Raw genomic sequence first — 13,042 nt, 5'->3', positions numbered from 1 at the left:
TCACTGTGGTTTTGATTTGCATTTCTCTGCCGATCGGTGATGTTGAGCATCTTTTCATGTACTCTTTGGCCATCTGCATGTCCTCTTTGGAAAAGTGTTTATTCAGTTCTTCTCCCCATTTTTGATTGGGTTGTTTTGTTTTTTGATATGGATTTGTGTGAGTTGTTTATATGTTTTGGATATTATCCCCTTATTAGTCACATCATTTGCAAATATTTCCTCCCAGTCGGTAGGTTGTCATTTCATTTTGTCTATGGTTTCCTTTGATGTGAAAAGTTTTTAAGTTTAATTAGATCCCATGTGTTTATTTTTGCTTTAGTTTCCTTTGCCTGAGGAGGCAGACCCAAAAACACATTGCTACAATTTATGTAAAAGAATGTTCTGCCTATGTTTTCTTCTAGGAGTTTTATGGTTTCTGGTCTTACATTTAGGTCTTTACTCCATTTTGAGTTTATTTTTGTATATGGTACGAGAAAATGTACTAATTTCATTCTTTTACATGCAGTAGTACAGTTTTCCCAGTACCACTAATTGAAGAGACTATTTTCTCCACTGTATATTCTCGCCTCCTTCATTGTAGATTAATTGACCTTAAGTGCATGGGTTTAATTCTGGGCTCTCTATTCGGTCCCATTAATCCATGTGTCTGTTTTTGTGCCAGTATCATACTGTTTAGATTACCATAGTTTTTTAGTATAGTCTGAAGTCAGGGAGCATGATACCTCCAGTTCTGTTCTTCTTTCTCAAGATTGTTTTGGCTATTTAGGGTCTCTTGTGTTTCCAAACAAATTTTAAGATTATTTGTTCCAGTTCTGCGAAAAATGCTATTGGTATTTTGATAGGGATTGCACTGAATATGTAGATTGCCTTGGGTAGTATGATCATTTTAACAATATTAATTATATTAATTCTTCCAATCCACAAACCCAGTATATCTTTCCATCTGTTTATGACCTCTTCAGTTTCTTTGATCAGTGTCTTATAGTTTTATGAGTACAGGTCCTTTACCTCCTTGGGTAGGTTTATTCCTAGGTATTTTATTCTTTTCGATGTAATTGTAAATGGGATTGTTTAATTTCTCTGACAGGTTGTTATTAGTGTGTGGAAATATAACAGATTTCTGTATATTAATTTTGTATCCTACAGCTTTACCAAATCCATTGATGAACTGTGGTAGTTTTTTGGTGGTGTATCTTTAGGAGTTTCTATGTATAGTATAATGTCATCTACAAACAGTGACAGTGTTACTTCTTCTTTTCCAGCGTGGATTCCTTTTATTGCCCTGCCTTGTGCAGAGGCTGCTGACCGCTGCTGGGTGAGGCTGTGTCACAAGGTGGCTGGCTGCAGAACCCTGCTGACCGCTGCTTGGTGAGGCTGTGTCACAAGGTGGCTGGCTGCAGAACCCTGGGCTTAGTGCTGGCTTGCTGGTGAGCAGGGTCAGGGTCCAGGAGATCCCAGGGCTGAGGCCCACCTACTGGTGCATTCAGCCAGGTCCTGGGGCTAGTGCCAGCCCAGTGGCAGGCAAAGTCAGGTCCTGGCGTCTGGCTGCAGAGTCCAGTGGTCCCAGAGGTTGTGTCTAAATGTTGGTGGGTAAAGCCATTTTCTGACACAGCTGCTGTGGGTCTGGCATGTCTCACAGCTTGTGTTGGCCTACTGATGAGTTGGGCTGGATCCCAGGGCAGCTGGCAGCCAAGGTATCTTAGAGCTGTTGTTGGCCTGCTGGTGGGTGGGCTGGGTCCCGCCATGGCTGCAGTTGTCCTGAGGCTGCTGTCCACCTGCTGGTGGGTGAGGCTGGTTCTGAGGCTAGAGCAGCCTCACTGGTAGGCTGGGCTTGGGCCCAGGGAGTCTTAAGGCAGCCTCTTTGCTGGTGGGTGGGGCAGCATCTGCACCCAGTTAAATTGCTTGGCCTGAGGCGTCCCAGTACTGGTGCCTTTAGGCTGGCAGGCAGGGCTGGATCCCTAGGCTAATCAGCTCGAGGGAGGTTACAAAATGGCGCTTGCCAGCACTAGTGTCCATGTGGTAGAATGAGCTCCCCCAATGCCAGTGTCTGTACCCAGGGTTTGTTCCAGTTGCTTCCTTCTTCTCCAGGAGACTCTCCAAGATCAGCAGGTAGGTCTGACCCAGGCTCCTTTCTAAGCATTGCTTATGCCCTAGGTCTCAGAGCGTGTGACATTCTGTGTGCACCCTTTAAGAGCGGTGTCTCTGTTTCCCACAGTGCTCCGGAACTCCTGAAAGTAAGCTCCACTGGCCTCCAAGGCCAGACGTCCTGAAGGCTCATCTTCCTTGTGCAGATCCCTCGCTCCCTGCGGACAAGCTCTGCAACTGTAGCTATTCTCCCATTTGTGAATCACCCACCTGGGGGTATACTGCGACTCTGACTCTCCTACCCATCTCACTGTGGCTCCTTCGTTACATCTTTAGTTGCAGAAGATCTTTTCTGGTAGGTTCCGGTCTTTGTCGTCAATTGTCGTTCTGTAAATAGTTGTTATTTTGGTGTGCCCGTGAGAGGGGGTGAACTCCTACTCTGTCATCTGGGGAACTCTCCTCTCACAGTAGTACGTATTTTAGGCTTTATGGGCTATACGATTTTTGTTGCAGTTACTCAACTTTGCCTTTGCAGCACTAAAGCAGCCGTGAACACCACAAACAAATGAGCGTGGCTGTGCGCTAATAAAAGTTATTCAGGCAGCAGCTGGCGGAGATGATTTGCCCGCTGGAAATTATTTGCTGATCCCTGATCTAAATGATTTTACATGAATCAATTTCCAAATCTGTTAAAATTGTAAAAAGGAATTCATAGCAATAGGCATATCACCTAGTAGGAGCCTAGCCAATTAGAGATATGCAATCATGCTAACTTCCTGATCTTTCCTCCATGTTTTAGTTCCCAGAGCCTCCCCAATACATACCCAAACCTACCTGGCTCCTGTGTTGCATGATGAGGTGGGTAGCACCTCTCAAGCCAGTGGGGTCTCAGAAGAGCTATGTAACTCCCATTGGTTGTAACAACGCACGGACCAAAACACAGCTTTGGATTCCTGAGGGCGTATCATTCTCTGAGACTTAGCATCACATACCAATCCTAGCCCAAAGCAGTGTGTCTAAAGTTGCCTCCAAGTCTTTCGAGGAAAAGGGTGTCTCTAACATCTGAGTTTAAAAGCTGGGTGTCTTTGGCTGAATTGCCGAAGTCACTGAGCTTTACCTGCCTCAAAATAGGGACAATAATACCCACTGATAAGACTGTTTCCAGGATGAATGGAGGGAATAGAGGATGCGTGTACAGTCCATAGCATAGAAAGCGTTTGACAAATGTTAGCTATTATATTATTCAGAAACATGACATAAAAACCAAGCGAGTCAAGCCTCTGAGCAGCATTTCTAAAATACAGAAGACTCTCGTGATGGTTTGAACACCAGCACGATGTGACGGCCCTGGGACTAAGGACTTTATTTACTCATTAAAAAAGGCTTCCCTGGTGGCGCAGTGGCTGAGAGTCCGCCTGCCGATGCAGGGGACACGGGTTCGTGTACTGGTCCGGGAGGATCCCACATGCCGCGGAACGGCTGGGCCCGTGAGCCGTGGCCACTGAGCCTGCGCGTCCGGAGCCTGTGCTCCGCAAGAAAAAAAAAAAAACCCAGCTCTGCAAGATATTATCATCTCGATTTTCTAGATGTGAAAATGGAGGCTCACAGATGATGGAATCTCCCCAGGGCCGCATGGGCAGTGGAGCTGGCCAAGGAGCTCAGGTTGTTTGGACAGGTCTGTAACAGCAGCAGTTGTAAACTGCCTCCTTTTCTTGAATCTCTCCTAGGTGTAAAACCCCTCAATCTGTGTGCACTCACCTGTTGCCATGGCGACGAATACCACCCAGCTGCCATACTGTACACTGGACGGGCTGGACACGCCCCTCGGTTGCAGGTTTCTTCCAAGTCCAGGTTTGGTTTCTTAATATTGCGGCACCGTCGCTCAGGGAGGGTTACCAGCTTGCCCTGGAAGGCCTTCTCGCTGCATTTCATTTCCCTCTTCCTTACCCCCAAACCACAGCTAGCGGAACACTAGGGGCCAAGAAAAGAGGCGTCAGTGTGCAGGCTCCACCGTTACGTCTGCTGCGCAGATGCGTTCTGACCTAAGGAGGCACCATCCACGTGTAATCCGAGGGACGGGACTGCAGCAGGTCAACCACACCACGCCTGGATCCCGAAAGCACTGCACCCAGTCCCTCGTGCTGTAGAGGCCAGAGAATCGGAGTCACAGAATGCATCCGTACCGTAGAACAAAATGAGGCCCTGCCCAGCAGGACCAGGAGACGCCACGTGGAGGGAGTGAGACAAAGTCCGAGAGAGAGACAAGATTGGCAGAGGATGTGATCAGGATCTCTGTATAGTGACTGGATGTCCAGGAATACCTGAGGCCTCTCTGCAGAGTCAGGGCTCAGTGTGCCAAGGAAGCAGGGCAGGGAGACTGGGGTTAGATGCAGGGCAGGGGAAGAACCGTCAGATCACAAGTAACTTGCCTTCATTTCTACCCTGCCTCCCTCTTGGCTGAGATACAACCTGCAGCTGTGGTATGGCAGGAAAAACAGAGAAGGATGGAGGCTGATGAAACGTATGAGACAACCTGTTTTGGTTTTAAACAGTATTATGGAATCCTGTACGAAGCCTTGATGAACTGAATAAATCCGTAAGAACTGGCATCCGTGTAACCATCATAAATAACGAAGGACAGGGATGGGATCGAGATGCTGGAGGACCAGGGTATGGAGCTCACCTTCTGCCACAAATACATCAAAAATACACCTGCACGTGGAATGATTCTCACAGAACATCTACTGAACCCTGGCAGGAGACCTCAGACTTTCAAAAGGGTAAGAAAATCTCCACATAACTGGGTAGGACAAAAGAAAAAAGGAAAAAAAAGAGAGGACAGGATCTGTGCCCCTGGGAGGAAACTGTGCAAGGGGAAGGCTTTCTGCACCCTGGGAAGTCCCCTCACTGGCAGGGAGATCAACCAGGACAGAGGGGAAGCTTTGGAGCCTTGGAGGAGCACAGCAACCAGTTTGTAGACGGCAAAGAGGAGAGAGACCTGCATGGAGGGTTGGCACCACTGCCCGGCACCCCCTAGCCTGAGATGCTCCTCCGCTGAGGCAGGCAGGGGCTGGGTGCTGACGCTCGGGATTTGGAGGTCAGACCCAGGGAGAGGACTGGGGTCGGTTGCTTGGAGACACCCAGAGGGGGCTAGGGCGTGGTATGCCCCAGCTGAGAAAGAAGCCTGGGCCCATTAGAGAGGCAAGGCACTATTGTTTGGGGGGGGGGGTGTGCTAGGAGAGGGGCAGGACCGCCATAGGAGCTTCTTTCTCTGTGAGGGCACTCTCGGCAGCAAAGTCCTGGAGGGGAAAGTCTGCAACCTAGGTTACTCTACCCAGCAAGATTACCATTTCGAATAGAAGGGGAGGGAAAGAATTTCTCAGACAAGCAAAAACTAAAAGAATACAGCAGTACTAAACCCATCCTAGAAGAAATACTGAAAGGTCTTTTCTAAACAGAAAGGAAGATATAGGAAGGAGGAAATCACAAATGGAAAGTAAATCACTTAAAGAATTCAAAATACAGATCAAAAGGAAAAAAAAAACCTATCTGTGAAAGCAATGATAAACACAGGAACAGCAAAAGGATAAACAAGAAGATGTACAAAAGGACATGAAAATCATAAAATGTGGGGAAAGAGTAAGAAAATGTAGATTTTTTTTTTTTAGAATGTCTTTGAGCCTATTTGACTATCAGTCTAAAGCAAGCAGATATAGGAAGAGGTGAACATACTTGAAAAACAGGGCAACCACAAATCAAAAACGTACAATAGATTCACAAAAACCAAAAGCAAGAAAACACAAGCATAAAATAAAAGGAAATCATTAAACCACAAAAAGAAAAACAAGAAGAACGGAACAAAGAAGAAACAGAATTAACTGGAAAACAAGGTTTAAAATGGCAATAAATACATATGTATCAATAATTACCTTAAATGTCAATGGACTGAATGCTCCAATCAAAAGACATAGAGTGGCAGACTGGATTAAAATACAAGAGACCCACCGTAGGGCAGAGGACACAAATAGATTGAAAATGAGGGGATGGAAGAAGATACTTCATACAAACAGAAACGACAAGAAAGCGGGAGTCACAATACTTGTATCAGACAAAATAGACTTTTTCTTTATGGCCTCTGTTTTAAAGAAGGACACTATATAATGATAAGAGGGTCACTACAAGAAGAGGATTTTACACTCCTTAACTCCTAATATAGGAGCACCAAAATACATAAAACAAGTCCTAACAGACATAAAGTCTCCAACTATTATTGTATTCCTGTCAATCTCTCCCTTTAACACCCCACTCACATCAATGGACGTATCTTCCAGACAGAAAATCAAAGACAACAGAGATCCTAAATGATACAATAGAACAGTTACACTTAATTGATATTTTTGGGACATTACATCAAAAAAACCCAAACAAACCAGAATACACATTCTTTTCAAGTACACATGGAACATTCTCTAGGACTGACCACATACTAGGGCACAAAACTAACCTCAACACATTTAAGAGTATAGAAATTATTTTGAGCATCTTCTCTGACCGCAATGGCATGAAACTAGAAATCAACCATAGGAAAAGAAATGAGAAAAAAACCGATTACATGGAGACTAAACGATGTGCTACTAGAAAAACCAATGGGTCAACAAGGAAATCAAAAAAGAAACTAAAAAGTACCTTGAAACAAATGAAATGAAAGCACAACCACACAAAAGCTATGGGATGCAGCAAAATCAGTTCTTACAGGGAAGTTCCTAGAAATACATGCCTTCCTCAAAACAACAAGAAAAATCTCAACCAACCTAACCTACTATCTGAAATAATTAGAAAAAGGAGAGTAAATTAGAAAAAGGAGAGTAAACAAACGTAAGGCAGCAGAAGGAAGGAAACAATACAGTTTAGAGGAAATAAAACAGATTAAAAAACAATAGAAAAAAATAAAATCAAGAGCTGGTTCTTTGAAAGGGTAAACAAAATTGACAAACCTCTGACCAGACTCACCAAGAAGAAAAAGAGAACCCAAATAAACAAAATAAGAAATGAAAAATGCCTTAAAGACTTAAACTTAAAACATGACACTGTAAAACTCCTAGAAGAGCGCATAGGCAAAACATTCTCTGACATAAATCATACCAGTGTTTTCTTAGGTCAGCTTCCCAAGGCAATAGAAATAAAAACAAAAATAAACAAGTGGGACCCAATCAAACTTACAAGGTTTTTCACAGCAAAGGAAACCATAAAAAAACTGAAAACCTGTGGAACAGGAGAAAACTTTTGCAGATGATGCAACCAACAAGGGCTTAATATCCAAAATATACAAACAGCTCATACAACTTAACAACAGAAAAAACAACCCAATTGAAAAATGGGCAGAAGACCTAAATAAACATTTCTCCAAAGAAGGCGTACAAATGGCCAATAGGCACGTGAAGAGATGCTCAACATCACTAATTATTAGGGAAATGCAAATCAAAACTACAGTGAGATACCACCTCACACTGGTCGGATGGCCATTATTAAAAAGTCTACAAATAACAAATGCTGGAGAGGGTGTGGAGAAAAGGGAACGCTCCTGCCCTGTTGGTGGGAACGTAAGTTGGTGCAGGCACTGTGGAAAACCGTATGGAGGTTCCTCAGAAAACTAAAAATAGAATTGCCACATGATCCAGCATATAACCAGACAAAAAACTTTAATTCAAAACGATACATGCACCCCTACGTTCATAGCAGTACTATTCACAATAGCCAAGACACGGAACCAACCTAAATGTCTATTGACAGACGAATGGATAAAGAAAATGTGGTACATATATGCAATGGAATATTACTCAGCCATAAAAAAGAATGAAATTATGCCATTTGCAGCAACATGGATGGATCTAGAGATTATCATACTAAGTGAAGTAAGTCAGAAGCAGAAAGACAAATACCATATGCTATCACTTATACGTGGAATGTAAGATATGACACAAATGAACATATCTATGAAACAGAAACAGACACACAGACATAGTGAACAAACTTGTGGTTGCCAAAACGGAGGGGTGGAGGCACAGGGATGGATTGGGAGTTTGGGGTTAGTAGATGGAAATTATTACATTTAGAATGGATAAACTACAAGGTCCTGCTCTATAGTACAGGGAACTATGTCCAATCTCCAGGGATAAACCATAATGGAAAAGAATATAGAAAAGAATGTATACATGTGTATAACTGAGTCACTTTGCTGTACAGCAGAAATTAGCACAACACTGTAAATCAACTCTACTTCAATAAAGATAAAATAAATAAATGATAAAGGATAACACTGAGCTTATACTTACAGCAGCTCTATGAGGGAGGGAGGTGCAAGTGTTGGCTCCAAGGTGCCAAGGAGGAAAATGAGGCTTAGCCCAAGGTCACACCTGTAGTAATCACTGAAGGCTGCTTTTTAACGGGCTAAGTCTGATTCAAGCCCATGCCTTTAGCCATTAGGTTATAATGTCTCTTAAAGAAAATGAGCGAGGAGGAGAGAGGCGGACGCGTTGCTCTATACTTGTCATCTACATAGAATGAAAGGGCATTGATGGAAAAGACCCAGAGGCTGTTGGGATAGAAGCCCCTCCACTACTGGACCTCACCAGCCCCACTAGTGACCTTTTCTCTTTCTGGGCATCTGTCTTGCTCACCAGACGGTGGACTCCATAAGAGCAGAGACCTCGCCTTACGTGTTTCTGATGGACACTTGCGGTTTGGCGTCTTTTCTCATGTTTCCTATGCCTGTGAACTCAAAGGATTTTCCCAAGCTAGAAGTCTGGGGGGCATCTTTAAATCTTCCCTCTCCCCTACCCAACATATGCCTGAAGGTACCAGCCGGCTTCTTTGGGAACTCTCAAAGACCCTGCTTCCTGCCATCCCTGGAAAACTTTCATCTTTCATTTTCATCATTGCAACATCCAGGCAAGCGGCTTTCCTGCCTCTGGCTTTGGGTTCCCCTCTGTCTGAGATGAAAACCTGATTGTTCCACTGCTTTATTTAAAATTTTAAATAGCTCCCCAACCTTTACAGGATATATTTGTAGCCCGCCACCCCCAGCCCTCACGAGCTGTGCCTGATGAAACCTCCAGCTTCCACCCCAACACCCTGCCCAGTTCCGCCCTGACTGTGTTATATTCTCCGGTCTCTCCCTTGCGTAGGGTGCACCCTCTGTCTGAACAGCCGTGGCCCTGGCTTTGCCTGATTCCTGCTCATCCCTCAGGCTCTCACTCCCTGGAACGTCTCTTCCGCCAAGGTTTCCTCCTGACGCGGGGGTTGGGTGGACCTCAGGCTCTCCTGTGGGATCACAGACCTCTACCACAGCACTCCGCTTACCTTACCTGTATTTTTTTTTTAATTTATATAAATTATTTATTTTTGGCTGCGTTGGGTCTTCGTTGCTGTGCCTTGGCTTTCTCTAGTTGCAGCGAGCAGGCTCTAGAGCGCAGGCTCAGTAGTTGTGGCGCACGGGCTTTTAATTGCTCCGCGGCACGTGGGATCTTCCCGGACCAGGGCTCGAGCCCACGTCCCCTGCATTGGCAGGCAGATTCCCAACCACTGCGCCACCAGGGAAGTCCCACCTGTATTTTTATACACATGCTTTATACGTACGGTTTGGTACCTCCACGGCCCAGGCACTGCCCAATCAGTGTGATGGGTGCTTTATTAATGTGTGAGGAAGAAATCAGCAGGGAAGAATGAATAGTAAGCAGCCACTTGGTATACACGTGTGGAACAGAGAGGAGCACTGAGTGGATGCTGGGGGATGAGCTGAGCATTCCCAACAAAACCCAGCACTACATCTAAACTCATACCTCACTCCACGAAGAGACGACCCACTGGAGCCGACTGTTCTTGGGACATCGTCCTAGGACGCAGCCCTCCTGCGATTCTGGTCTCGGGCTGCTGGCACACAAGCTCTCAGGGACGTCCTCTACCGTGGCAGAACTTTTACACAGGACTTCACGTCTCCTCACCCCTCGTCCACAGGTCTTAGAACACTTGAGATTTAAAAAAAGGCATGTACATGCTAGTCTCAAAAGACTGTCTTCCAGACGAATGCATTAATGAAGGGTTTACAGAGCAATTTTTAAGCACTAGAACCAAATGCCCAATAAAATCCCTTGCAGCCAGCAGAATAAATCTTTCCTCCCTCCAGAGCCTCTAAGTACAGATTACTGTTCCCTTTCAACATTCTGAATGCCCAGGGGTTGCTGTGTTGCCCCAGGTCTGAAGACAAGTTTTATTCTTAATGGAGAAGAGAGGGGTTCTGTGCACAGCACACATGATAACAATTTGGAAAATGGTACAGGGCCTATTCATGGATGTAACTGTATCTCTCTCTGGCACAAGGCAGAGTCAATCTGGGCATTGGTGAAAGAGGACCGTCAGTGCTTCGGACAAGGAGAATAATAGCAAAGTATAATATGTACAATAGGGACGGCAGCAGACCGTGACATTTATGAAAATGGGCTGGGAGTGTCCAATTCCTGCCCCTAACATCTGCTGTTTCTAGGCGGGGCACTGTGCTAACTCTTGGGGAAAAACTAAGTCGACACTCGTCAAATATTTGGAGGTAACTGTGCACGGTGGTCTCATGCTCTTCTACTCTTACTGTCCTGACCTTCACAAGCACTGTGAAATATGTAAGGTGGCAAATCATCTCCTGGCTTTCAGATTTGTACTTCACGAGTTGCCAAGATCACTTAGAAGACTTTGGCCCCAGGCTGGGGTGTGCCCTCAAGGGACGTGTCCCCTCCCTGGCCTTTACAGTCTTCTTGTTGGCCTCTGAGAAGGGCCGCACGAGATGTGGTCCCGCTTGTCTTGGCTGTCTGTGAGTTTGCAAACATCTGGGGCACCGTTCCAAGCCTGCTCAGAGGACCGGTGGGAATTCTCATTCTTCCTATTTCTAAGGGAGATGGAGACAGGATAATGATGATGATATCATAATAATCGTCTCTCTGCAAACCACAGCAGAGAATGTTTATCGAATGCCTTCTGTGCACGGTGATATACCTTAGTGTATACCAGGGCCTATATCACATGACCCTCCAAACAGCCCATGAGATAACTGCTATTATCCCGTTTTACAAAGGAGGTGTCTGAGAGTCACAGAGCTTAGGTACCTTGACCAAGATGAATCGACCGTCTGCCAAGTTGTGGAGATGGGCAAATTCGTCTGATATCAGACCAGGGCTCCGCACCCCTAAACATCTCTCATTCATGTTCATAACATCCAAGTAGTTAAATTCTTATTCAATAGAATTCTTATTTATCGCGATTTTTTTCCAGCATGGTAAAATGTTTAAATTGCTTCCCAAATGGTTTCCAGAGCCATGGTCTCTAATGGAAGAACTGGTGGCTATCACAGTTCTGAAGGACCCCTTTCATACTGAGTAAGTTCTCAAAAGGACATATTTGGTTTTAGCTGTGAAATAAAAGGGGGTGTAAGGGTGCAAGGCTAAACTGCATCCGAAATCAATACTGTCCAGGATGTAATGCACCCTATGCGGAAACTCGGTAGAAATGTGGCCAGGGGCTCCTACCTGGCTTCATAGTCCAGGTGATGAAACCTCTGCTTGCCATCCATGGTTGGGCAGAGGCTGGGCTCTCACCTGCAAGGATGCCGTGTACCAGGGTTCTTGGCACATTTTGGACCAGATAATGTCGGGGGGCCAGACATTTTTTACAATGCCCTGTGCCTTGTAGGATGTTTCCCTCTACCAACCAGATGCCAGTAGCACCATCCTCCAGAGCTGCGACGATCAAAATGTCTCCACGGCCAAATTCCCCTGGGGGGCAAACTGCCTCCAGCTGAGACCCTCTGAGTTGTGAAAGTCAGGTAGTTCTAGGGCTCTTCCAACTTCATGAGTTTGTACCTTTCATTGGGAGTTCGAGGCAAGAGCCAACTTCATGCCCAACTCCTCTCTGTAGCCTAATAACTGCACCTCTTATCACTGAAGCAAGATGATGCCTCGTTCTACGTTTCTATGCCTAGTTCTTGCTATTTTCTGTTTGCTTTGGAGAATTCAGTAGCCAGTTTCATCTGCCAATTAGTCTAGCCTAAATGGCCTCCATATTCTAATTTTTTAGGAGATCAGACTTTGAAGTATTCTAAGCTGTCGTACAGGGGGGTCTCACACTTCCGGCTGCATAAGCATCGCTACAAATGCTCATTCAAATGCCCCATTTCCCATTAACTCAGTGTGATTCCCACAAACGTACCAACAGCTGAGACACTCTTAGGGGAAAAAAGATACCACCCATATTTTTGTCACCTTCCTTTTCCATGGGGAATGAATCCAATGACTCCAAGCCTTTGCCACTTACCTGAGACCAGGGCCCAGGGCTCCATTCTGGAGGGCAGGCATGGCTGTTGCAGACTTGAACCTGAGTGGGTGTGCTCACTGGGCAGAGAGAATGCAACACCGCTTCCTCCTTTTGGAAGGGCTTCTTCTGGACACACTGGACCTTCCGGCTCTGCTGGCCCCCCGCACATGACCGGCTGCACACGCTCCATTCACCTGGCTTCCAGCTTTCAGTGAAAGACAGAATTACTTCTGGTGAAGCTAAGACTAAGGATCATCAATTCCAAAGCAGTTACTGTGAAAGATTAACCACCTGATGAAAGTCTAAGGTCAACTGTAGAACCAATATGGCCAATTCATACTGATTCTGCTTTTATAGATTTTCAAGCCTACGTGAGTGTGGTCCATTTGTAGGGAATCACATGGAATCACCACGTGATTCTGGGGAAAAATACGTTCCTGTCCTCTGCAGGCAAAGAAACATGTGCCATCTGGAAGTGTGAGCGATTCATTCGTTCAGCCAGTTGGGATCTTAAACCCTGCGCCATGGGATCTCCTAGGCATTAGGGTTGGAAAAGATGGATGAAACAATGCTTTTCCCATTAAGAAGCTTATGGAAGAGGTGG

General features: G+C 45.4%; 1 protein-coding gene and 2 long non-coding RNA genes across 3 annotated transcripts in view; 2 read left to right on the top strand and 1 right to left on the bottom strand.

The window, feature by feature from the left end:
• LOC117196727 (uncharacterized) overlaps positions 1-1,354 on the top strand; it is a 76,810-nt gene extending 75,456 nt beyond the window's left edge. The window contains exon 7 of the long non-coding RNA XR_007474460.1: positions 1,263-1,354. This is a non-coding gene — a long non-coding RNA (uncharacterized LOC117196727). The remainder of the gene's footprint in view (positions 1-1,262) is intronic.
• ADAMTS18 (ADAM metallopeptidase with thrombospondin type 1 motif 18) overlaps positions 1-13,042 on the bottom strand; it is a 157,645-nt gene that overhangs the window by 10,284 nt on the left and 134,319 nt on the right. The window contains exons 18-20 of the mRNA XM_033406432.2: positions 12,439-12,643; positions 9,924-10,109; positions 3,844-4,056 (exon numbers count right to left, since the gene is read on the bottom strand). Coding sequence (XP_033262323.1) covers positions 3,844-4,056; positions 9,924-10,109; positions 12,439-12,643 — 604 coding nt within the window. The remainder of the gene's footprint in view (positions 1-3,843; positions 4,057-9,923; positions 10,110-12,438; positions 12,644-13,042) is intronic.
• Positions 1,364-5,289, top strand: LOC125962755 (uncharacterized). The gene is made up of 3 exons (XR_007474461.1): positions 1,364-2,440; positions 3,813-3,936; positions 4,046-5,289. It is a non-coding gene; the product is annotated as an uncharacterized LOC125962755 (long non-coding RNA).

Source organism: Orcinus orca, chromosome 20, assembly GCF_937001465.1.
Source record: "Orcinus orca chromosome 20, mOrcOrc1.1, whole genome shotgun sequence".
Taxonomy (NCBI): domain Eukaryota; kingdom Metazoa; phylum Chordata; class Mammalia; order Artiodactyla; family Delphinidae; genus Orcinus; species Orcinus orca.
This window is presented reverse-complemented; position numbering and strand designations above follow the sequence as displayed.